Source organism: Antechinus flavipes, chromosome 6 (genome assembly GCF_016432865.1).
Source record: "Antechinus flavipes isolate AdamAnt ecotype Samford, QLD, Australia chromosome 6, AdamAnt_v2, whole genome shotgun sequence".
Taxonomy (NCBI): domain Eukaryota; kingdom Metazoa; phylum Chordata; class Mammalia; order Dasyuromorphia; family Dasyuridae; genus Antechinus; species Antechinus flavipes.
In genome coordinates, this window is record NC_067403.1 from 213,555,603 (window position 1) to 213,583,296 (window position 27,694).

At 37.3% G+C, this 27,694-nt stretch overlaps 1 protein-coding gene across 4 annotated transcripts in view; it reads left to right on the top strand.

The window, feature by feature from the left end:
• TEAD1 (TEA domain transcription factor 1) overlaps positions 1–27,694 on the top strand; it is a 302,844-nt gene that overhangs the window by 246,230 nt on the left and 28,920 nt on the right. For all 4 annotated transcript variants that reach the window (XM_051964254.1, XM_051964255.1, XM_051964257.1 and 1 more), the window contains one exon: positions 14,127–14,300. In XM_051964254.1, coding sequence (XP_051820214.1) covers positions 14,127–14,300 — 174 coding nt within the window. The remainder of the gene's footprint in view (positions 1–14,126; positions 14,301–27,694) is intronic.

Here is a 27,694-nt window from a genome sequence, read left to right on the forward strand (position 1 = left end):
CTGCTTGAGATCTCTGAGATATATTTACTGTAGTTTGGGAATACTGATTTTAGTCTTTCCCTGATTGCAAACCCTTATCCCTTTTTTCTCTTTCTCATTATATCCACTAGGCTTGTGTCTCTTACTGGAAATGTGCAGGAAATGACAGTTGGAACCCTTGAAAGGGGTCTACATTCACTAAGTTTTATAAGGAAAAGTCTCCTTGCCCATCAGTACTACCGAATTTCTGGTTTAAAAAGCTTTTCCTTCGCAAGGGACATTTCTCTCTCAACAGAGAGAATGTGTTTGCTAAGACAAATGGGAAAGGATTCACTGCCATATCAGCTCATAAAGAGTTTACTAGAAGCTTGGGGAAGGACTGAGACCAGAGGATTGTTGAAAACAAGAGCATCTGGTTATGATGCTCTGTTCATTGCTGGAAAGATTTTCCAACCTAGAATAAAAATCCTGCATTTGAATTCTAGCTCAAAGGCTAGCATTTTGACTCTGCTGGTCAGTTCATCATGTCAAGCCTCAGTTTCCTTACCTATAAACTGCAGATTGTGTAACTTACATGACCTAAAAATAAAACCTATATGACCTTTCTTTTGCAGAAAGTGCTTTTTAAAGCCAGAAACACTAGATAGGCTTGAATTGTTACAAGTATTACTATTTTCATACCTTTATAGATAGATCCTCCATTAATGCAACTCATAACTTTTCTATGACCATATAGAGTCTTTGAGTATTCCTGCGGGCAAGAACTTCTTGACCTTAAAGCCAACTTCTGAGGAGCATCTCTAAATTTAGCTAGCCTGTTCCTCTCATAATAAATGCTAGGACCAGACTCAAAGCCATTTTGGCTTGGCAAGACTTGTCCAACTTTTATGCCATTAATATGCTTCTAGAACTCAGTGAGCCCTCAGTGTGGGATCAGAAAGAAGGCTTTAGCATTTCTATTCTCATGGTTATAATTATTCCCCGAGGGTTTCCTTTCCCAGCCTCTTCATAGGTGATTAATGGACACTTAACTGATTTTTTTTTTTTGACACTTCTGGCATGTCTCTCATTTAAATGAAAATTTATATGTAAGTATGGTACAACATTGTTGATGTAAAAAAAGTACAGGGTATAAGTAAGTTATTGAAAAGAAGGGACATGGGGCAGCTAGATAGTTCTGAAGTCAGGAGTATCTGAATTCAAATCTAATCTCAGACACCTAACACTTCCTAGCTGTGTGACTCTAGGCAAGTCACTGAACCTCAATTGCCTCAGTGTGAGAGAGAGAGAGAGAGAGAGAGAAAGAAAGAAAGAAACAGAGACAGAGAGAAGAGACATACTTTTTTTTTTAACTAGATGGGGAATGAGAATGGTGTTTTTAGATTATAGTAGGAGCTGGAAATTATAAAAATCTGGCCTTGATCTAGGTACTAGACTTGGAGAATTGCAAGAGACACAGGATATACAGCTGGGCAAGAGAAACTTCAAAGCTACTGAGAAATAGTACTGAAAGCAATCTTTAGTTGATTAGGGACATACTGTACAGAAGATAAATGGGAAAGATAGTTTTCTTCTTTGCCTTCATTATTGTCAGAGCTCTTGCTGGCAGCCCTTCCATAAACTTTGGTCAGGCATCATGCTAGAGTCTTGAGGTTAAAAAAAAGTAGGAAACATGGTTCTGGCTTCATGGAAATTGCATTAAAAGTGACAATGATAAAGTAAATGAAGTTATTAAAATATCCAGATAATTCATCCCTTTCTTTATATGTCCCAGATTCCCTAATACCATCTGTATTCAGTGAGCATTTGGGCATAAGGGAATCTTCCTAAATGTTAACATAATCATAAAAATGCTTCATGTTTCCAGCTCAACTTTGCTGATTACAAGACTGTATGAAAGAAGTGGAAAGAGGGTTTGGTACAATGGAAAGAGGACTGGATTTGGAATTCAGAAGACCTGGATTCAAATTCCTACTCTCCCATTTTATAGTCCCATTAATAGAATGAAATGAAGTTTCCATAGCTTCAAGATGAGGGAATTGGACTAGATGACCTCTTAATTGAAAATCTGAGTTTCTGTGATTATCTTTGTAATAAGAAATGATCAGGTTAGCTGTTACTCAAATTTTCAGCCTCTTTGTATCAGTTTTCAAGTTCATAGTATATCATTTTTTCTTTAAGGTCTTCTTTATGAATTTTTTCTTTTTTCATTTATTCCTATATACCCATTGCTTATCAAATTGTGTCCTTGCTTCCTTCCTTCCTTCCTTCTTTCCTTCCTTCCTTCCTTCCTAAATAGCTTTTTATTTTCAAAATACATGCAAAAATAGTTTTTAGCTTTCACTCTTTCAAAACCTTGTGTTCTAAAACTTTCTCCCTCCCTTACCATCATCCCCCCTTCCCTATCTAGCAAGTAATCCAATATATATTAAACATGTACAATTCTTCTATACCTATTTCCATAATTGTCATGCTGAACAAGAAAAATCAGATCAAAAAGGAAAAAAATGAAAAAGAAAGGGAAAAAAAAGCAAGCAAACAACAACAAAAAAGGTGAAAATGCTATATTGTGATCCACATTCAGTATCCATAATCCTCTTTCTGGATGCCCAGGTCTATTGGAATTGGCCTAAATCACCTCATTGTTGAAAAGAGTCAAGTCCATCATAGTTGATCTTCACATAATCTTGTTATTGCTGTGTACAATGTTATTATCTTGGTTCTATTCCGTTTAGCATCAGTTCATGTAATTCTTTCCAGGACTTTCTGAAATGATCCTACTGATCATTCCTTATAGAACAATAATATTCCATAGCACTCCTATACTATAACTTATTCAGCCATTTCCCAACTGATGGACATCCACTCAGTTTCCAGTTCCTTGTTACTACAAACAGGGCTGCTTCAAATAGTTTTGCACATGTGGATCCTTTTCCCTTTTTTATGATCTCTTTGGGATAGAGACACTTAAACTGGATCCTTTCTTGAAAGAAGTTGGGCCTGAGAGTCTCATCAGAAATCTTTTGTCATTCCAACTTGGGGAATGATGTGTATTACTTTCAGAGATCAGAAATTTTCCAAATGATCAGATTTTAGCATCTCCATGCTATTACAACAATAAATATGGGAAAGATCGGGGTTCTATCCCCAAATCAGCTGCTTCTTCCTTTCTGGATTAATCCGGCCAACTCCTGGGCAGCCATACTGATAACAGCTGCTGCAACCAGACCTCCAGATGTTATCAAAGGCCAGGATCTCTTTGATAAAAGATAGCAAAGAAGCCTTATTTCTGAACTTTTGCCCTTGATTTTCCCTCCCCCCAAAACACAGACGACCCTTTTCCTTGAGGATTTTTTTTTAAACCTCTAAATAGGCTGCAGGTATCTTGTCATCTGAGCTAGATGGTGGCCTGGGATTAATGGAATCTCTTCAGAGCTACCTGGGAAGCTAGGGGGAGAGGTTGTCTTTCCAGCTCATTACAGTTCTGTTAAAATAAGTGGTTCATGTCTGTGTCTTTATCAATAGCTGTAGAGTGTCCATTAAACTGAACTAACAAGAGTCCCCTTTCTTTTTCTTTAAAACTAACTAAAAAGAGGCAATAATTTCCTCTTTAAGTTTATAGAGGAAAACTTCCAAAAGTCATAGATGATTACTTTTACTAAAGCAAAATTTGGTTATTTCAGACTAATTGAAGGAAGTCTTTTTTACAGATTTTTTAAAAAAGGAATTCAATTTTATTGTATATTGTCTGAGGCTAGCTGCGTGTATATAAGAAGCAAGGGATTAATTTAACCAGCAGCCGTCTTTGTGCTAGAGCCTTGATTGGAGGTGGGGTCCATGTCGAACAAGCTCTCCTGGGAGTTGGAAGTTTGCATCAGCTAAGATTTTATTAGCTTTTTTGCTTTTGCAAGGTTTGGCAAAGTGCAGAAGCAAATGAGATCTGAAGGCCAAAAGCATGGCTAGGTATGAGAGAGTTGATCCCAAGGAGGTACAGCAAAGAGTTAAGTGAAAGAAGGCAAAACCTGGAGCCTCAAACAGCCTTGGCCAAGATCTGAGGGAAGCTAAATAGATATTGAAAGAGCTGTAAGCATCTGTCAGTATAGACATAAGGTGGAATGATATACAAGATCCATGCAAAACAACTGATACTCTGGGATCTGCCCATTTGGAGCCCTTACAGGAGACTGCAGGCCAGTCTTAACTCAGTAATTCCATTTCCTTTAAGCAGAAGAGTGATCCTTTCGTCTTTCCTTTGAAGAGCTGAATCAGGCAAAGGTGTGATGGGGCTCACTGCAGTGAGCAGATAAGATTTTTGGGGAATAGGATTTCAGTAGTACAAGGGCCATCTATCTAGTCCAGCTGAGCCAAGAATCCCTTTGGTAATTTAAGTAGCTACTCCTAATTCCCTTGATGTCTTTTAGTATGGGGAAAGCCAACACCTTTGAAAACAGCTCATTCTATTTTGGGGAAGTTCTAACTGGTAGGAAATTTCTTCTTATTCCAAGCCTAAATCTGCCTTCTCAATTCCATGTTGGTTCATTTGTATTTCCATTGTGCTATTGCCTCATTTGGAGTACAGATAAGTCCAGGTCTTTTTCAAGTAAATAGCTTGCTAGACATATTTCCTCCTTATATAGGAGTTTGGCTTTTGAACCCCAATATAAGACTACCCGTGTCTCATAATTAAATATTGTCATATTAGATTTAGCCCAGGCTTCTGGCTTTATAAGAAAGAATCTTTGGATCTATCATTAGTGTATTAAGAGAATCATCTCTCTTGGTTTAAGAGTTGTCTACACCATAGATTTTAAGGGACATGTGGTCACAAGCCACAAGCCACAAACTCCCAAATGCAACTGACCCAGATTAAAATATAATTAGAAAATGTACATACAAATACAATAGAACATAGATAATGTTAATATTTGGTTTTCTAAATAAATATGTGGCCTACAGGGATCTTTATTGACAGTTTTGTAACTTCTGTTTCTCTTTGAGTTTGACACCACTGATCTATATTATGTTGTTTTTGTTCAGTCTTTTCTCAGTCAACTGACTTTTCATGACCCTGTTTGGGGTTTTCCTTGCAGAAATACTTGAATAGTTTGCCATTTCCTTCTCCAGCTCATTTTACAGAGGAAAAAACTGTGGCAAATGGGGTAAGTGACTTGTTTAGGGTCACACAAATAGTAAATGTCTGACACCAGATTTAAAGTCAGGTCCTCCTGATTTTAAGAGCAGTATTCTATCTACTGCACCACCTACCTATATCATGTTTTCATCCAAATCATTGACAGGTATGCTGAACAGAAAAGAATCAAGATTCCTTAAGTGCTTGCCTAGAGACCTTTTTCCAAGTTGACTTTGCTCCATTAAGAACTGTGCTTTCAACCCATTTGGAATCTCCCTGACTTGTGCTATCACATTCTAAATTTCTCTATCTTTTCCCCAGAGATGCCATAAGAGATTTTACCAAAAGCTAAACTAAAATCTAGATAAATTCTATATCTTTTGTGATCTAAGCAAACTATCTCTCTCATTCTATTAATTCTGTCCCCAAAGAAAATGATGTTAGATTGTTATGACTTAATTCTTGAAAACATCCCTATTGCTCTTGGGAATCACCACTTATTTTCTAAATGTTGATCACTGTTTTCACTTTAATGGAGCTTTAAGTTTTGCCAAGAATCTCAAGGCCAGACCCATAATTTAAAGATTCAGCTCATTTCCCTTTTATGAAAATTAGGATAATTTTCCTTCCCCTTTTCTAATGACATTTTTCCTGTTCTTCACAATCTTTCTTTAAAAAAAAAAATTACACCAGAAATATTATTATATTAAATAATTAACATCGCATATCAGTACAAATAACTAAACTTGTTTAATGATTAGTTACATTTAAATTAATTTCAATACAAAATATTTTATCATAATTCTACTAAGTCGCTATAAGTTCCCTCAGAATTTTTTTTGCCATTCTCATTTATTTTTACCTTGTTTTTCTTCTAATTCTGATTTTTCCACTTTGAATAATTTCATGAAACCCCTAAATTTCTTTGTATTTTTCATACTAGTGGATCTTAATTGCATTATACTTCCATATAGTTGTTGAATAATATCCAATGTACTGAACTTTACTTAGGCATTTGTTTATCCAAGCTAAAATTTTGTTTGGTTAAAGTTGGTTATGTTTTTAAGTCAGTTTATAGTTTTTCAATCAATCATATTTTGAATGTACTTAGCTAAACCCTTTTTGCCATATAATACCAAGATAAACTTGAGATTCAAGAAGATGAAATTCTAATAAAATAAAAATAAATGAAATCCTAAGTAGTGCAGCTTTACTATATTTTGGATTCATACCAGTTGGATTAACTGATCTCCAGTGATAAATATAAGGAGATATATGTAAAACAGTTATGGCTTTTAGTGCTCAGCTTAGAGGCAGGAAGAGCTAGATAACATTGGGAAATCCCATCAGCTCAAAACTGTTAATTTAAAATGAAGAAAAATGAAGCTTTAGTACTTACCCTTAAGAGTAATTTTAAATTATTAACAACTATTTGAAACATTACTTCAAATCACATAACAAAAATACAAATCAAAACAACTTTGAAATTTCAGCTTAACAAAAATGACAAAAGATGGGAATAATCAACATTGATAAAATTATCAAAAGATTTTTATTATATATTATTGTATTGTTGGTGGAGCTATGAGTTGGTCCAACCATTCTGGAAAGCTATCTGCAGTTACATAAAGTGCCTAAAATGTCTATTTATATCCTTGACTCAGAGATTCCACTATAAGGCACATATTCCATAGAGCTTCATGATCCCCCAAAAAAGGTTTTATATACACAAAAATATTTGTAGCAGCACTTTTCATACTAGCAAAGAAATAGAAAGCAAAATAGACACCCACAGATTGAGAAATGGCTATACACAAATGCCATAGCATGTCACCAGTTTCATAAGAAGATTTCAAGGTTATAAATTGTTGTCCTTTATTCTAGAAGAGGCTCAAAATGACAGTACAGTGAGAAAGTCGAGTTAATGTGTATGACTGTGGCTAATTAGACCAATACAAATTCAGAATGCTCTACCATAGAGGTCAGACACAAATAGTCCCTATAAACATTTGGGGTGGATTCTCTGAACATCTTGCATTTCTTCTGAGCTGATTCAATCAGTGAATATGATGAATACAAAGAAGCATGAAAGTTTTAATTGTTTTAACTACTACCTGCTACAAAGTCAAGTAAGCAGAACCAAGAAAATTTACACTGTGGCTACAAAAATACAGTAGCAACAACAAAACTATTGAAATCAATTGCTACATAATTAAGGGGGGAAAAAAATGAAGAACAAGCTTGGTTCCAAAAAAGAGATATGGGAAGGTATCCCTAGCTTCATTGTAGAGATAGAGGAATTACTGTTGTGGGAATTAATGTATATTGTATGCTTTTTCAATATTTTGGTTAGTTTGGCAGAGCCATTTTCTTCCTTTTGGCATTATTAGCCTGCTTTCTTCTCTATATTAATTCAAAAAGATGACTTTGGGGAGGGATTAGGGATAAATGTCTATGGAAATGGAAATATTATAAAAACAAAAGTTAAGAGTACAAATTTAATTTTTGAAGAATCAAGCACTATAAAAATATCAGCCCTTAGAGGACTTAGCTGAATTTCAATATTAAATGGGCTCAAATGTTTGTTGTATGTCAATCAACAAGCACATATTATTACAGACTATACATTATGCTAAGCTCAACCAATACAAAGAAAGGCAGAAACACAGTTCTTGTCCTCAAGAGGTTTGAATTCTGATGGAGAGATGACATGCAAAAATCTATATACATACAAAATATATACAAGGTAAATGGAAGGTGGTTTCATAGGGAAGGTACTGGCAGAAGGGGATACTAGGGAAGTCCTCCTGCAGAAGTTGAGGTTTGAGCCAATGCTTGAAAGGAGCTGGGAATGTCATAGTTGGAGGTAAGAAGGGAGAACATTCCACACTGGGGATGTTTGGGGGAATCATTGAAAAAGTGCTGATAGAAGATAGAGGGTAATATGTGAAGGAAAGCACAAAGGTAATTGTTAGGTCGTATAAAATGCATAAAAGAGAATAAAGTGTAAGAAGACTAGAAGAGGAAAGGCAGGGTTTATAGTGATCTTTATTTGCCAAAAAGGATTTAACTTTTGATCCTGGAAGTAATAAATGAGAAGCAACTTAGAATTTATTGAGATGGAAGAAGTAGGGCTGCACATAGTGACATGGCCAGACCAACCTGCAGGCTATTCCAATAGTCTAAGCAAGAGGTGAAGATGGGGAGGGGCGGGGTTTGTATGAGTGTAAAAGAGATACATACATGTTCTAAAGGGGGAATCTACAAGATTCAGCAGAAGATAAGATACGTGCTGAGAATAAGAGTGAGAAGTCAAGGATGACACCAACTTTGGAAGTCTGGGTAAATTGAAAGGTGCTGGGCTTTCAGCAGTAATAGGAATAAGAGAGGAGGATTTACTGGAGGAGGTTAATGAGATTTCTTGGACATGTTGAGTTTGATATATACATCCAGTTAGAGCTATTCAGTAGGTAATTGGTGATGTGAGACTGGGAAAGGTCAGAAGAGTGTTTAGAGCTGGATAAATGGATCTGAGAAGTATTTGCATACAGATGGTCATTGTGTCTGTGGGAGTTATTGAGATCACTAAGGGAGATAATATCCAGAGAGAAGGGAACAGTCTAGGATAGACCCTTAGGGGATGGACATCCACTGTTAATGAGCATGATGGGGAGGAAGATTCAGCTAAAGAGATTGAAATAGAGAAATAGCATGGTAATCCAGAAAGGAGAAAGAATACCAGAGAAGTGTATTATAAACAGTGTCAAAGGCTATGGAGAGATTGAGAAGAGTGAACAAAGAAAAAAGACCATTAGAATCTGCCTGATTTCTGATCCCAGAGGTAGATATCAATATGGAGGTGTCTTGGATGGCTTGGTGGTACAAATGGATTTGCAGTCATCTTCCTATTCTGTGCTCAGCAAATGAAATGATCTACACTCTTTCTTAGGTCATTGAGAGAAGGAAGTAAGTGTAATGAGCTCCCTCTGCTGACTTTTAACTGTCGGAATATAAAAATGTGCTATTCCCCCAGCTTTGGTAGCTGTTGATGTTGGTACATAATCAAGTTAGTCAAAATAATGCTGTGAAACTTGACTCTACTAGAAATACAAGGGAAAACAAAAAATTCTATGGAGAAGACTGAAAATGTTAGTAATACATGAAAATGGGCTTTTTGCATGTTTCACATCAAAATCTGTACTTTCTAGCCAGAACCATTCCAACTGTGGACTCTTTAGGGTGACTATTGAAATAAAAGTGAAGTGGAGAAAGGGACCCTTGTACTTTCCCTGGTGGCAAATAGAGAACTCAGGTACCTATAGAGCTTTTCCTTTATTAAATATATACCTATTATATGCAGTACTCAGTACCATGTGCAGAGATTACAAAAACAAACAGAGAATGATCCCAGCCCTCAAGGAGCTAATAGTCTATTGGGAGAAAACTACACCGACAGATAATCTTTTCTCCTTCCCCACCCCCCTATTCACTGGTGACATAATTTAACATTTTATAATTTCACAAAGGAGGAAGAGAACGAAGTTGAAATCCATCCTGGCAATCTGATTTACAATTGAAACATAGTTGCTTTCCTCTCTCAGAATGTGAGTGAGCTCCTCCAGAGCAGGAATTACCTCGATTCTATTTGTATCCTCACCAATTAGCACAGTATTTTGCAATTAAGTATTTGCTAAGTGCATTTTCCTTCCATCCTTCATAATATTTTAACTTCCCTTGTCTGTGCTTTGACAAAGTTATCTGTTCGTTCCTCCTGTCTTTAGAATCACCAGGTGATTCCTGCTTTCCTGGTCTTGGAGAATAGTTGCTCCTCGACGCAACAATTTTGAACATGCTGATATCTGAGTTACTGCTGAAAAATGAATCTTGATAATTTTTTTCTTTTCCCTGTTACAACTTGTTTGCTAGCATCCTTTGATATGACTTCTTTATTTATCTCCATTCCTTTAAATTCCTAAGTGGATTATAATTTTTCTCTTGCTACTATCTGACAACAATCAAATTTTTATCGTTGTGCTGCATTCTTCACATATTTAGAATTTTTAGAGGCAAGTTCAGAAAGAGCAATTGTCTAAAGGCTAGGATGAGTAGGACACTTCTGTGCTGTTAAATGACTCCAGAGGGAGAGACTGGTCCAAACTTGATGCTTTCCGGTTTTCTTGTTCCTAAAGCTGCTTTGCTTCCTCTGAGCTCTGTTTGAGCTGCACTGGGTTTCTCCAGAGATGGAAGGTTTTCCTCCTCAGCTGTTAGAGCTGAACAGAAACTACCATTTCTGGGCAACTTCAGAGCCTGCTGTCACAACTGCCAAGGACAGCACATCTTTGGAGAAACTTTCTTAGTGGGAGAGTAAGTGGCTGGTTTTGGTTTTTTTGTTTTTTCAAATGTAAAAGAAGTAGTACTAGAAGGAAAGATCGAGGGCTCTATTGTTCTCCAGTCCCAGTTAGTTGCAGCCAATCTTGGGATCTCTTCTTGCCTACCTGTGCTTTCTCTATATTCCTTTCCAATGGACACAATGCTATAATTAGACTTAAAAGATCATCTATGCACAAAACTGTAAAATAGAGATTTAAAGGGGTATAATGATTGGAGGAGCTTCTCCCCTCTTTTATGCAAACTCCTCTAGAGTTTTATCCTCCAATAGCAGATTAAGATGGGAATAGTAAAGTTATATTAACAGATTACTTCCATTTGGTTTAGAATTTGTTTTCATCTATACTTAAAACATAGTGATTTCATTAGCTCCCACTATAGGAGATACTTTGGGGCCTTTCATTTAAATTTTTTGGAGCCTGTGACCCCATCATGATTTAACATTGTATACAAATATGACTCATCTGCCCTAACCAATTCTATAAACAGTGGATCCATTTATCATCATAACATGAAGAGAATGTAATTACCCCTCCCTGTATAGTACACACATCCCATCCTCCACCTTCACCCCACACCCTACCCCTCCTTTGCATCAAATTGTACATTTATGCATAATAAATATATTTAAATAATATATAAATATTTAAATCAACTCTGTGTGTGTGTGTGTGTATGTGTGTGTATTAGAGAGAGAGAGAAAGAGAGAGAGCGTGTGCGTGTGTGTGTGTGTGTGTGTATGTGCGCGCACGCGCGCCTGGTGGTATTTCAGCTGTCTAATCTGTTATATCATGCTGGAATTTTTGGTGCAGTAGCATTTGGCTCATTGGCAGGACCTAGAGACAACTGTTACATCTGCCTTTTGGACTGTTGGATATCTTGAAACTGGGAAGAGTCTCATGATCTGACCCATGTTCCTGAATATTTTCTCTAACTTGCTTTCCATGTGAAGGAAACATAAAGATTTTCCTGGAGCGGAGAATCCCATGTTAAAATAAAGCCTTAAATATGTTTTTGTTTCCTACAATCTTTTTTTTTTTTCTTTAAACTTCAATAGAAACCGTAGGATCATTTTCATTTTTCTGAATCATGGATTTTTCTGATCTCCAAGTTGTTCAGCTAATTCAAAAGCTTCCAGTTGTATAAAAAGCCCAAGAACTGGAAGGAGAATGGGAAAGGAAAAGAGTGAGCAGTTTTATGATGCTGTTTGCCAGGGACCCTATAGTATGTTAAGCTTTCTTTTGCAAATATTAATTCATTGGACCCTCACAATAACCCAGCTATTATGATTGTAGGTCCTATCATGATTCCCATTTTACAGTTGAGAAAACTGAGACAAATAAATTCAGTGACTTTTGTGTCAAGATGAGATCCAAAGCCAAGTCTTCCTGACTCCATGAGGAGTCATGATTGACTCATTAGGGCCATGATTCTGTATGTGGTCAGTAGTACCTTGTAACTTCGTGAGATTTTTTTTAATTAGCTGTCATAAAAATATGATTTGCCATCTCTTCCTATTTCCCTTTGTGAGAGCTGGAAGACCCTCTTTTGGGTCACTTCTCAGTTATAACAGCTTGTTTAATGGACAAATTCTTTAAGTCTTCATTTTCTTGGCACCTTTCTGAGGTTTTAATTTATGGTTGGGAAAAAGCACCCATTATTTTCCTTTCCAGCCAATAATAGTAATGATATTCATCTGTATAGAGTTCCCCCCCTTCCTTCCCCCAGGGTTAAGTGACTTGCCCAGGGTCACACAGCTAGAACGTGTTAAGTATCTGAGATCAGATTTGAACTCAGGTCTTCCTGACTTCAGAACTGGTGCTGTATCCACTGCGCTACTTAGCTGCTCCTATATAGAGTTTTAAGGCATGTAAAATATACCCTTATAGCAGTTCTATGAGGTAACTAGGGCAAATATTGCCACTTCTTCCCCCTAATGTTATACGTGTGTAAACTGAGCCTCTGAAAATCTAATTGGCTTTCCTGTTGTCACATAGCATGGTTAGAAGGTAGGTGACTTAAACGTGGGTACATGAAGGCCAGGGTCAGGAAGAGCTGTCTCTTATTTCCATCCTTCCCAGGGGATTAAAACTTAGAATCAATCAATCCTTAAATATTTATTAAGTGACCACTCTGTACCAGGTAATGTGCTAAGCATTGGAGATACAAAAAGAGGCAAAAGACAGTTCCTACTCTAGAGCAGTTTGTAATTTAATAGGAAAATAGCATGCAACAAACATATAGAAAGCAAGCTATATATATAATAGGAAATAATTAACAGAGAGAAGGCCTTGGAACTAAGAAAGCTTGGGAAAAGCTTCCTATAAAAGGTAGAATTTTAGTGGGGCTTTAAGCCAGCCAGGGAAGTCATTTAGTGAATCTCATATAGTCATTTCCATTTGTCTCTCCCTGACTCTTCAGAGTTCAGATAAACAACCTATTTGCTGTGCTTTGAATCCCTAATAATGGCTGCTTCTGTGTTAATGGCCACAACAAAAGAGGAACTTTGGTACCAACCATGATTTTTGCCCGATTCTCTTTTCGAGTACTGTGTAGTTTTTTCCTTGGCCACATCTTCATCCTTGTCCTATCTCCCCAATGCACGATGCCATCCATCAGAGAACATAAGCATTGCCCCTTTCCTGAAGGTCTCCAGCCTTCCCAGAATCCCGGCCAGCAGAGGCACCCTTATTTCTATCCCTAGTGCTTTTGTGCATTGTCCATTCACTCATTAAAACGTCCCACACCCTTTTGGAGAGACAGCTCCAAACACATGCCCTGTTGATGGTGGGTCAGGCGCTTTATCCATGTTAGTTTGAACCAGAGCAAGGGCACATGACTCACCCCAACATGACCTTAACTGAATATCCAGATGTGGCTCCTCTAAAGAACAGGAACCAAAGCAAAACATCTACCACCAGCCATTTGAAACATGAGCAGAATCAACCCTTTGGCATCTTACCTGGGCCATCTCTCTGAAATTCTGCTTTATGTTGGAGATTTTTTTTATTAGATAATTGTCTTACTTGCATAATTTTTTAAAATTGCCTTAAACTCTAGCTTTTTGCTGCTTTATTAAAAAACTTTAACCCCACCTTACTATCTATTTTGGCAGTATTCCTTTTTTGGGGGGGACTCCTAGATTCCTAAAAAGGAAAGCTGTTGTCTAAGTCACAGGGGGAAACTCCAAGCCAGTTTTTAAGAGTTAATGATAATGGCTTACATCTCTGTTGCTCTTGAAGGATTGCATTTACTCCCCACAGCAACCTTATGAGGTATATACAAATATTAATCCCCATTTTACAGATGAGGATTCTAAGGATTATAGAAATTAAGTTGTGTGCCTAGGGTTACACAACTAGCAAATAACTGAGACAAGATTTCAGACTTTTCTGATTCCACACCTAGGTCTTTAGTCTCTTTTGTGACCCCAAAAAGATCATCTTTGTTGCTGATTTATATTTTACAGGCTTTGTTAAGGCTCTTCTGCCTGTGAGGAAGGGAAGTATCAATTTAGTCAAAGAAACAGCCCCCAAAATATACCACAGAGAATGTGCTCTAATGGTGTCTCTGGAGGAGTCTGTGGTGGGTTGTGAGGCGTAACGTTATGTCTTTTGGTTTCTTCTAGTACAACAAACATCTCTTCGTGCACATTGGCCATGCCAACCATTCTTACAGTGACCCATTGCTTGAGTCGGTGGACATTCGTCAGATTTATGACAAATTTCCTGAGAAGAAAGGTGGTTTAAAGGAATTGTTTGGAAAGGGTCCTCAGAATGCCTTCTTCCTTGTAAAGTTCTGGGTGAGTAAGATACCAACTGCTGGGTGATTTCTGTATATTTGTCATATGTTCTGTAATGAAGTCCGTTGTAGCAGGTGGAGGAGCACTTAGTTCATCTTTTTGCTCATTTCTCAATATCAACTCAGTTCTTTTCTCATGTCTGGCAGTGGGGAGGATTGTCTGAGGTGGATCTATTTAAAAAAAAAAAAAAAAGCACTCCTCCAATTGATAAAGACTAGAACCAATCCTCAGTTTCAGGAAAATGGATTTTAAAATGTTGATCATTGTTTGGGGACATGGAGCACATTTCCTGACAGAAGCAATGCTGCATATCAGCTCTATCAAATGCAGATAGAAAAAGGGGCCAGTAATCCATACATAAGTAGCCTCATGGCCATATAGTGATGTTTTAAAATATAATTTTATTTACGTTTTATTGTGTCATTTTAAATTTTGTTAAATATTTCCTAATTACATTTTAATCTGCTTTGGGCCCCACTCAGGAGTTTTAATAAGTTGCATACTTCAGCATGCTGAAGTTTGCAGACTAGCCCACACATCCACATTTATTTAACTCATAAATGAACTGATACCTCTGATAATACTGGCCTGTTGTTCCAAATCTTTGCAATTCCAATTACATGGAATGCATCAGGAAAGAAAAAAAAAAATGAATCTCTTTCTCTCAAACCCTTCCTCTCCCTTTTCTGGGGGGAGCACTTAACAGAATTTCAAAATAGGTCAAAATTATTACTGATATCCTCCCACCTCCTTTTTCTAAAAAACTTTTCTCCTACCTATTAATATTCTTTCTTAGTTTCTCTGGTATTGTCCTAAGATCTCCTCATGCTTCCCTACAACATCCCCTTTCCATTCCAATTTGTCTTTTACTGTAATTTGTTTATACATATACTGCAAATTTTTCCAAAATCACCTCTCTATATAATTCATTCTGCCTCCCTTCCCTCCCAAAAGATCTCAATTCTTATTATTAGTGCTATTGATCACTAATTTAGGTTTGGAAAAAAGCAGTCTGATTTAGCATCATAGCGTCAGATTTAAAGCTAAAAGGGATGTTAGAAATCATTTATTTAGTTTGATCTTGTTTTATAGATGAAGAAAAGTAAAGCTTGTAAAATACAATAATTTGCCTAAAGTTCCATAGATGACAATACTCATGTGTGAATGACTGAAAAGTCTCTTATCCTTCCCCAGAAGTATCAACATATTCGAGGATTAAAAAAAAAAAAAAAAAGAGTTTGTGAATCTTGAATTGGTGGCATTTCAGGGAAGAAGTGAAATTTTTAAAAAATCATCTTGATGGGGGCACAGATTAGTTTTTGCGCCAGTTCCTTGCTCTGTAATATTGCCTTTTACAGCTTCTTTCCTTCCTCCTACTGCACACCCACATTCTCCTAAAAGGTCTAAGTTTTTTCTGACAATATTAGATGTTCCAAGGAGAGGAGGAAAGGGGAAACTGTGCTAGATGCCACCATATGTACTGTGGGAGACAGTTTGAAACATGTGCACTCTGCCAAACACCCCCAGCTTGTCCCAGAAGAAGAGGTGTGTCATAGAAGGACAGCCCATTCCCTAAGAACAATATTATGATCGGGTCAACATGTTACCCAATGTTTTCTGGACCAACAATGAGTTTGATTATAAATTTATGAACAGTTTTATTAGAAAATGAGTGTTGATTAAAACAAAATTAACTTCTCTGTGCAGGGGGCAGAGATGAGCTAGTGGTTTTTATTTATGGAGCTTTGTCCAGTTAGTCAGGATGGAGAGTCTTGGATGAGTGAATATGAGGAAGGGTTTTCAGAACAGGTGGGGACACTAAAAACCAAGCCTCATTTTTAATCCCCTTCTCCTCATTAAGTAAATAAACATGCCTGGAGAACTAAGGAACTTGGACAGCTGGTAGACCTCACTGAGGGGGGCAGGGTAAAGTGGGGAGAGAGGTAAGGAAAGAGGGAGAGAGAGAAGAGAGGGGGAAAGGAAGAGGAACAATAAAGAGAGGGAAAGGGAGAGAGAGAGAGACAGAAAATGTATACACACGTGCATGCACACACATCTGCTTCCTAGTTCACAGGCAACCCCCCAAAGTTAAATTACTTTATCCTGTAGGTATTGAAACTATGTTAAGAAGAATAAAGACAAAATATTCCAGCCACTAAAAGCCTCTTTATTCTTTCCCGGTTCTGATACTATGTTGCTCTCTACTCTAAAAGAATCCATTCAGCTTGCCTTTCTCTACATCTTTACATGAGAATAAAAAAAAATAAAATAAAGCCACAGCCTAGGCATTTGAGCTCCAATTTATGAAGCCCTTTGAGTGCAGTTTTTGCAGATGCTTGGTTTGTTTAATTTCCTTTTACTTGTTAGCGTGTCAGCTTCTAGACTAAAGTTTTCCACAAACTCAGAGACTTGAATTGTGAAGTAACCATTGACTATCACAAAAATGCTTTTGCTCATAAATAAATGCCCCATGACAATCTGTTTTCTGAATTGGGAGCTGCCACCTAGTGGTTTAAATAAGGAGATGCTCAGCAGCATGAAGGGTAGGGGGGGAAATGCAGTAAAATATTATATTACTGACCCATGAGACTTGAGGCCTTAAGTAAACATGGGTTGAGAAATAAGGAACTCAGACAGCTGGAAAATTTAACAGGTGTGGGAAGTCCCATCTAAACTAATGAAACAAATTGGAGGGGTAGAGGAGTTCTTAAAGAAATGTTATTTTGTCTTTCTTGTAAGTGCTTCAACCCTGTTTGTAGGAATCACTTCTCATTGGCACATTGATTATAGACAAGGGTCAGTTGCTGCAGAAGTAGTTTGGAAAGTACTTGGGCATCTCTTGTTTACTTTGACTCTTGAGGAGGTTAAATATTCCCCCGGTGATGTTTATATGGCCGGCATGCTAGACACATTCTCAGAGATGGGGCCAGGGAGTTACAGATTAATGGGCTTCAGCTCAGAGGTGTGTTGGGTACGGCCCAGTGTGATGTACAAGACAGCTGAGATCAGCATCAGCCAGCGATTGACTATGATAAAGAATAATATAACCATAGTATTTACACAGTGCATCTTGGTTTGCAGAGCACTTTACATGTAACTTCAGTTAAGAACCCTGTGTGATTAAAACTCACATTTATATAGAACTTTATGCTTTATGAAGTGCTTTTACCAAGCAGCATAATTATAAATGCTTTTAATTTTTTTTTAATTTCTTGTTAAGGACAGTAAATGATATGCTGGGAAGATGGCTAGATTTGGAGACCAAGGGCCAAGGTTCTATTGCTATATGGATTCAAGTAAATTAATCAATTAATTAAATTATTTAATCTCTCTTGGTTTTCCTCATCTTTGAGGTTAGCAACTTAGACTTAGATGATTTCTAATGTTCCTTCCATCACAAAATCTTGATCCTGTAATCATAAAATACATCGTAAGTTAATTAATACCTGGTTTCACATACTGCTTATTCTATTAGTGGCAATGAACAAGTTGCCTAACCCTGATATACTTAAGTACTTGAAAAGTTAGCCTCCTTTGTAGTGTTGTCTTTAGAACTTTATATTCATTAATTTAACAAATCTTTTAATTTTTCCAAATAGTTAAGTTGTGTATTTTAGATTTGCATTTTTTTAGTTGTATCCCCATCTGTGTCCCCTCTTTTTCAAAGATACTGGAGTGGTTTGCCATTTCCTTCCTTTATAAATGTGGAAACTGAGGCTAATAGTTGGTTTTCTGGTATTCAGGATGAGTTCTCAGATAAGGGAGAAAGGTATAGATTTCTATTATCCTAAGGAGCACTCAATACTTTAAAAAAAAAAAAAAAAAAGGGTGGTGATTCTCCCTTGCTCACTTGAGAAAGACAAGGAACACATTAAATTAGCATTTGATTTCCTGGGGTGTGAGCAGCAGGGTAGTAAGGATTTAAAAAAGACTAAGTCTGAGAGGCCTTTGGGAAAATGGTTTTCCTCATTTCAAATCATGGGCTTGATTTTAAGTCTTAAAGAAAGAGAAAAAGGAGGAAAGAAGGAAAAAGAAAGTATTGGGTTTAGCACTGAAGTTCTCCAAATAAGGCGCTCTGCAGCTTTGTACAGATGCTTGTATCTTCAAAAGAATTGAGTCATAGTCATTTGACAACATGGCAGACGCTGTAGATAAACTGCCTAGGTTTTATTTAAGGAGAAGAAATCGGGGGAAACGCATTAAACAAACAGATTGGGCTCCCTCAGGGTTTGGATCTGTTTCTTATTGAATTGCATCAAATTTAAGATGAAATAATAGGTCTGAGTCTATCATTTTTATGCCTAATGTCCTAGTTGCTATTCATGGAAGGGGGGAGTTTAAGAGGATAGAACAATTTGGTCTCCACATGCTTTGAACAACTGTTAGTGGAAATGGCTTTTTTCCTTTTCATTTCCTTTTTTCTGCAACTGGTACTTGTCCTATAACTTCTTAGATTTGGAAGAATATTGTCTTTCCATGGGGGTGGTGAAGTTATTTTGGGGAGAGGAAGAGTATCTAGAACTCCAACATCTACCCTTTATTTTCAAACATCTATTCTGTTCTTCAATGGTTGTTAAAACTTCTACTAACACAGTAGATAATTTAACTGCTCTCCCACTGTGTTGGGTTTTTGGAAAGTCAGAACGTGCCTTTGACACATACCCTTTTTGTATATTACTCATGTGTTTATAGCCATTTAGTCTGCATTGCCATTTTTAATTGACCTTTGGGTCACCTGTAAATATGAGTCTTCTGAGATTGTGATAATTCATGATATCCAACCATGGTTTGGGAGAATATTAGTGCTAAAAATTGGAGATTTTGTAATAGGTAACATCTTGGTCTCATTAAAAGAGACCATTTCTCAAAAGTAATTCATCCCTATCTCTTCATCCATCATCATCAAATAAGATCATATTTGTAAATCATTTAGTCCAATTCCTGGCATATAGTAGGCACTTAATAAATGCTTGTTCCTTTTCCAGTTCAACTCTGAGCCTGACTCAGTGTCTAGCCACAATTCCTGACCAGGATAATGAGTAAGCTGTCCAGCCTCACACCCCAGGAAATGCAAACTGTATTGCATAGTCTGAATAATTTACATTTTTCATCCGCTTGGTTTTTGCTATATGGTTTACTAGGTTTATCTTTTCGGAAGATCATGGGTTTCAGTGCAGAGACCTTTGCAATGTCCTGATGCTCAATGTATCAGGAAAATATCACTCACAAATGGTAGAATCTGAAGATTCTTTTGATTGAGGAAAAATCCTCTATCATTTCAGAATTTCCACAAGACATCCTCCATCACACAGTTGAACATATTTCTTAATGCCTCTATCCCTGTTTGATTCCCTGGCTTAATGTTGATAATTGGAGACTCACTGAACAACATTATAACTATAGCTTGCATCTCTCTTGGAATCCTGAATGGCCTTCCATACTAGAAATTTTTTGTTTGGACAGAACCCTCAAAGCTACACTTAATACATTAGCTGGCATATACTAGGCACTTAATAAATGCTTACTGCTTTATTCATTCTGGTCATGTTTAGGGGAGTTTTGTTTATTCTTGGTAATAAACAATGAACAGAATAGAATCTTAATATTCTCTACATTGTCATCACTTGTTTAGATTTCTGGAAAAAATCCTGCCTGCTCCATTCTCATGTTTTTATCAATGATAGCCTTAATATAATAAACCATTTTCACAAAGATGTTATAAAGATTAGAAAAGATTAGGTCATTAGTAACTGATGCTTTCTTGAATATATTTAAATTTTTTTCTTTAGTTTTTCCTAATATTTTTCATTGAATTGGAGGTATGATTTCATTGACGTAAGGAATTCTAGATGAAAAACAGTATTGTTGCAGGTCCACAAAGAAAGTTGCTTAGAGATTAAGGCAAAGAACTTATCCATAGTCACACAGCTGGTGTTAGGTGTGAGATGAGAATCTAATCCTTTCCTACTCCAAAGCTAGTCCTCTATCTACTACATTGCATTGCCCTTCAGCATTCCTGATATTTTTATTATCATTTTTCTTCAGGACATTGTGTTCTTCAGGTTGCTACCATTGCTTTTTTTTTCCCTGTCCATGTCTTTTATCATGATCTCCAAGTTTCTATTATCACTCCTTCTCACAGTTACAGTTAGTTCTGTTTTGCTATTCCAATTCCTTCCTTTTTGCTCAAAATCTGATCCAGAATAACTGTTCCCCTAAGTGATTCCTCCCATCTTCTGAATCACGAAATTATTATTAATGCAAGTCACACATTTCATAGCTGTCTTGATTTTAGCACAGGAGACTTCAGGTAGATGCAGGGCTAGTTGGAGTTCTCCAAAACTATTCTCCATATTCTATAGTAGATTTATAGTCTGTTACTGAAATGCATTTTTCTGTTTTCTATTATTTATGGAATAATCTGGAATATGCTCCCACCATATTATTTCTTCTTTCTCCAGTGAGCCTCATCCAAGTGGTCTCCACTTTATGGCTTTTTTCTTTATGGAGTTCATGGTTTTCTAAACATGGATATGTCTTCCAAATGCTTGGGCCCCCAAAGCCTACCCCACTTTTTTACTAAATATGTTGCTACTGAAAGTTGCTTCTCTTTATGCTGTTGTTTTCCAGTCAACATTTCTATGTCAAAACTTTTAAACTGTTAATTGCAACCCCATTTGGAGTCACATAACTGAATGCGGGGGTTGTGAAATTATGATTTATTATCAGTAAATGATTGATTTTTATACCTCTTTTATATACCTATAATAGCCAGAGTTGCATAAACATTTCCCAGATAAGAAGGGGTTGCGAGTAGAAAAAGTTTAAGAAGTCCCATTATGTTCCCTAGTTCAGTAATACCTATGAAGTCTCATATGTCCTACAATCTATTATTTGCTTGGTTACTCACTTACTTTATGTTTAGACATCCAGGGCTGTGACAGGACAGAATTATTTGAGTCAGGAGAGATTTCAGAGGACATCTAATGCAACCTAAAGCTCAACAAGAATCTTGTCTCAACATAACATACCTAGCAAGTGATCAGCCCACTTTTGAAAACATCCAGTGAGATACCTACCTATTTAGGAAAGACTGCCCGTTCCACTTAGTGATTGCTCTAAACGATTAGGAAGCTTCTCCTTTCTGTCTTTTGGCAGCTTCTACCCAGCTTCTTCTAGTCTGCTCTCTGGTGCTAAGCAAAACAAAGCCATTGCCTTTCAGGGTTGTCCTTCACATACTTTTAGTTGGCCGTGACACCCCCTTCCAGTCTTGGTTACACATCTCAAGGAGAGTGTTATTCTTGAAGTCAGGAAGACTTGGGAAATTCTGCCCTGATATTTAGTAGCTGGGTGACTGTAAGTAAGTCATTTAATTTCTCTGTATCTTCAATTTTCCTTCTCTGAAAAAATGGGGACAATAATAAATGTTGTTACCCACTACATTGGGTTATTTTGAAGCCCAAATAGAGTCATGAACATGAGCTTTTTAGAAAGTCATTTGTTAATCTTAATATTTTATAAGCATGGATTAGTATTAAAATAAGACATGATTTCCTGTTCATCTACCATTTTGGTTGTTTTCCTTTACTCATCCTTCAATTTATCAATGGTTTTCATATAACTTAATATAATATTATATAATGATATAATAAAATAAATATAATAAAACCTTGCCTCAATGGAATCTGACTAAAGCAGAGTATAGAGATTAACATCTCTTTTTTTTGGCTGTTATTCTTTTATCAATGCAGTCTTAAGGTCATATTAGCTTGTTTAGGTATCATGTTATGTTGTTAAGTGGCACTGAGGATGTGGAGGAATGAATAGAGACTGGCCTTGGAATCAGGAGGCCCTGGGTTCAATTACCATGAGAACATGGCTTCTTTGTGTTCCAGTCAATTCTCTAAGACTACAAATTACAGGAAAACCTGTTGATCTGCCGCAAGGAAGGGATATTCCACACCTAGAGCTCCATATGCTAGTGACATCATGGTTTTAGCCCCCTCATCCTCCCAAGTCATTCTGTTGACTCATTGACCTTCTTGTCCCCTGGAACTTTCAGATCTGTTCAGATAAACGTTCCCTATCATGTACATCTGAAATTGCTTTTTTTTTTAAGCCTGCATATGATGTAAATTCTTACCTCAACTCTATTAAATTTCATCGTAGAGATTCATCCCAACATTACAGCTTGTTGATATCTTTTTGGATCCTTACTATCTCATCTAATGTGTTAACTATCCCTCTTGGCTTTGTGTCATCTGGAGATTTTAAAAGCATGTCATGTATGTTTTAAGGTAAGTCTTTGACTTGGTACCAGGCCAAACTCAGATTCTTGAAACACTCCACAAGAGACCTTCCCAATTGATATTGACTCATTAATGGCTATTCTTTCTGTCTGGCCATTCGGCAGTTTTGAATCTGCCTAACTCTGTTATCATCTAGTCCACATTTCTCTATCTTGACTGTGGAAATAGCATGAGCAGCTTTGTCAAATGTCTTGCTAAAACCTCAGTAATCTATTACCTCAGTATTTAATTGACTATTCTCTCTGTCAGAAAAGAAAATTAAAATCATCTGGTGTAACTTCTTTTTGATGAAGCTATGCTGGTTCTTCATGATCACTGCTTCTTTTCTTGAGTCTGATTAATCATACCTTTAAATAGTACATTGTAAAATTTTGCCAGGAACTGAAGCCATGTTTACTGGTTTTATTATTACTATTTTTTCTAAATATTCTTGTGAATAACTGGGTATTTCCACTTCTGATCTCCCATTGTTATATTTGTCATGTTCTCTAATATTTGGCTTACAGATAAATGTGTGTGTGTGTACCTATGTGTGTATGTATGTGTATATAAATATATACACACATATATACATAAGAGAGAAATGTCTATATATGGTGTGTGTGAATATATGTATATGTGTTTATATATATAAAGAGAGAAAGAGAGCTATATCTGTGTATTTATATTTGTGTGTGTGTGTGTATATGCATTCATGCATACTGAGTCTTGATGAAAAGCACTGACTTTCTCTCTGAGAGCCTGGAGTTCATGCATCTTCAGCCCTGACACAGAATTTCAAATCGTCTTCTCCAACATCATCTTAACATATTGTTCAGCTTCAAATCCCATCTTTATTCAGTTTGTAGCAGTGTTGAAAAAACATTTGCACCATTTAGTCCCTTCAGTTACCTGCTCATGACTTAAAAATTTGAAGAAATATTTTCTCAATTCCCTTTAACAGTAATTTCTTTAAAGGAGTGGTTTTGAGCATTTATAAGTCTCCGGCGGCTTTCATATCTTGATTCTGCATCCTGTGCCTTAGAGGGCAACCAGTCTCCTTCTTGTTCAAATTATATTAATGCTAGACCACAGCTGGATATCTCCAACCACCAGCTCTTCTATGTTTACTCCTGTGATAGCCCCTTCCCCCCGACCCAAGAATTCTGCTTTCCATTGGAAGTGCCTACTGCCCATTTAATTTCATGCTTCTTTCTCATCTCTTAGTTCTCTACATTGCCCTATATGTCTCTTTTTCTGACATTTTGTCAAAGAATTATTCCTTCTCTTCAATAACCCAAAGAATAGATAGATGTCTCACCAATGCTTTCACAGTCTCTTCTTAACCTGAATCTTATTTTTTCTCTATGGAATTTGCAAGTCACTGAAATGAACTCTCTATACTTGTAAAGACTGAAATGGGTGGTTTTCTATGAAATTTAGAGTGAGTCAATAATGGACAAAAACACTAAACATGGAGTCAGGAAGACCCAAGTTCAAATCTTCTTTCAGACTTAGTTATGTATGACTTTGAGCAAGTCACTTAACCTGTTGTTCTCATTTTCCTTATCTGTAAAATGGTACTATCAAACAGTACCTATTCCATGGTATTAAATTAAATAGCACATGTAAACCTTTGCAGACCTTAAGTTGAGAAGCTATTGCCTGTGTAAACAGAAAGAAGGGAGCAGATACAAGGACTGTGATGAAAATAGAATTAGAGAGATTCAGCAACCAAATGGCTCTGTAAGATGAGGTAGAGTTAGAGTGTGCTGGTAAGTGTTTAACAATGGACTTGCCAAAAATAAAATGTATCCCCAGCAGATCTTTAAGGTTATTCTGCATTAATAACATTTTGTTCATCATTTTCTTAAGCCTAGACAGTAGACAGAACAATAAATGAACATGTATTTTGTAGTATTTGCCTATTTCCAAGGTGTCAATATTCACCTGGAAAAATTAGCAATCATCTCTCAAGAACTATACAAACTAACCCCAGGTAGAACCAAAAGTCGAGGATAACTTCAAGAGCACTAATCTATGTGGCCAGAAAGGCAGCAGTCCCCTCAGCAGAGAGAGTAACATTTGGACCTACTGATAATGTAAGATGATATGCCAGGAGAGATTCAAAGGTGAATGCAGACAAATTAGTCGGAATGGAGTGCACCTTTAGTGGAGGGTGCAGATCATCCCTAACCCAGCAGTAACTCCCATCAGGTGGCAGATGAGCTGTGAAATCACTCCTTCGTACCAAGCTGAAGTATAAGCAGCATTGGGAATCTCCATTTTTCTATCTGGCTGTATGCTTAACTCCTGAAATCATTCCATTGCTACCAGGCTTCATTTACTGTCTTAATCTGAAATAATTGGCTAATGCAGCAGCTTTGTAACTATAGCTGAAATCCCAGTTATTCACCTTATGATTTGTAGCAGATATTGATTTTTTAAGTGAATACTGATAGTTGCAGACATTTGAAATGCAAACAGCCAGTCTTTAAAGCAGTGCATGATGTAATTAGAGCAAGCTTTTAAGACTCTTTGAAGTATTAAATGTTTATGAAATTCAAATAGGGAGTTGGATCTTCACAATAAAGAGGCATTCAGTGATGTTTTAAAAAGTCTACTGTTTTATAGATGTAAATATATGCCATAATTAGCGGTAAGTAACATGAAGAGGATGGTTGAGTTTATTCCTATTCTTCTTATTTAAAACAGCTGTGGCACGGATAATAAAGCCTGAGCTCTTTGTGATGGGCCATCCGGAACAACAGCCTCCAGTGAGCAACCCCCAGAAAAAGCCATCCACACATGCTCTTCACCCTTTCGCCTTCCTCCCTTTTCTCCCAACACCCAGAGAGATGTAGGGTTTGCTTTTCATTTATTAACCACCACAGCTCCCCTCTTTAAAAAAAGAAAATAGTCAGGGTGATTGATTTTCCTGTAGAACCGGCTTCTCTCATCTCCTCTTAGCCCACTCTCCAGACTCCCAATGTGGGCTGGGGGGCAGAGGGGGGAAGGAGGAAGGGAGGGTCTGTCAAGAGGCTTCTGACCAGCATACAGATGTATGCAAAGTAACTTAGAAGGGGGCCTGGGGAAAGCAGCCGCCTTTTCTCCCAGCAGTCCCCCGTGGCCCTCTTGCTCTGCTTGTTCACCAATGAATACGAGTCCATTAGTTCTTTGGAATCAGTGATGAGTCAGAAGGAGAGAGCAGCTGGGAGACCAGAGCCGTTTGGCCTGCCCGGCACCAGCCTCACCATGTGGCAGGCCTGGATGGCAGCCCAAGGCTTCAGCAGAACTCCCCTTGCTCACTGCCAATGATCCAGATGCTACCATTGGAAAAAATTGCTTCACAATTGGAAATCTTGGTCTTTTGATTACTGTTCAGAGAGGATGAAGAAGAGGTATAATGTGGTCTAAAAATGCTTTCCTGAAGCCATTAATCGTTGTGAAAGTCTCTCATTGAGGAGAAATATTCTGAGGTTTTAATTCCAAGTGGCTTTCTGGGAGTGGGGAAAGCTGGTGGGGAGGGATGCAGTGGTACAGAAGCAGAAGAGGGACGGCCATTACTAATGCTACTTTTATGCTAACCTTTGTCCCCGAAAGTCTCTATCGGCAAATGCTATCAACAAATCTACTGTTTCATCATTCAGATGCTGCTTCTGTACAGAACAGCATCCCTTCTTTCTGTTGGGAACGAACACTTCCCTGTGTGAATGTGCTTTCTGCTAGACCCTTTTCCAGATGTGACCCAAAGCTCCTACGGGGTCCTCAGCTGCTCTGAGTCAATAAGGAGGGTCTGCCTCTGATCAGGTCCCCTTGGCTATTGCCTGAATATGGTAAGTTTTCTTCTTACATAAAATGGGTCAGACCATAATATGGGTACCGATGGCGCAATGTGGGTGAACTTCTATAGTCTGTTGAGTGTGATTGTGAAGGAGGCAACAGTTCTCCTTTTACTTATAGAGATCAGTGGGAAGGGAAGCCAGGAAGAAAGAAGGAGTGGTGGCAATGGTTCTGCCCCCTCCTGTTTCACAGAAATAGTTAGAACTGGACCCGAATTTAGGTATCATCTGCTTAACACCCCACTCTGCCTTACCATAAGGGAAACTGAATGGTCCAATAAAGAAGTGACTGCCCAAAGTTAGATAGTAGATTAGTATCAGGAGTTCTCCGATCAAGCGTCTGACTTTGTATTATTTATTACCTTTGTAACTTTTAATTCTCCTTTTACTTCATTTACTCATGGAGATCAGTGGGAAGGGAAGCCAGGAAGAAAGAAGATGCAGTGGCAATGGTTCTGCCCTCTCCTGTTTCACAGAAATAGTTAGAACTGGACCAGAATTTAGGTATCATCTGCTTAACACCCCACTCTGCCTTATCATAGTAAAGTGAAGAAGTGACTTGCCCAAAATTAGTAAATTAGTAACAGAAGAGTTTCCAGGTTCAAGCATCTGACTTTGTATTATTTATTACCTTTGTAACTTCCTTAATCTGGATACTCTGTTTCTATTTATCTGAGATGAGCTTTGGCAATGGCAGCATGAAACAGTTAATGCTGCCCTTGGAGTTAGAGAAACTGGTGTTCAAATTCTGCCCTTGTTACATACTAGCTATGTGATCCGGGGCAAATTATTTAATTTCATTGGGATTTGGACATCTCTGAGACTTTTAAATGGCAGAACAGTTGCAGATGAACATTGAAGGGGAGGGATCATTGTCACCAGATGTTCCTAGGTAGATAAAATCTCCCTAACTTTTTGTTTTTTTGGGGAAAAAAAACCATTTACTTTATTTGAGGCCTAATCAATCTGTTGACTCATTAGCCTTGAGGTCAATAAAAAACCAATTATCTTTTTCATATCAGTTGCCATTAAGCCAAGTCTATTCCTGCATTGTATGTGATAAAACAGTTAATAAATATTTGTTGAATTAAATTACAATTGAGTTACTGAATTTAAATAGGATTTGATGTTTGTCACTGTTAAACTTCCTCTTTTTAGATTTGGCTGATTTTTGCAACCTGGTAGGGACTTTCTGGATCCCAATTTTGTTATCAAGCATACCAATTTAGTTTTCTTCCAACTTCATTATTTACAGATTTGATAA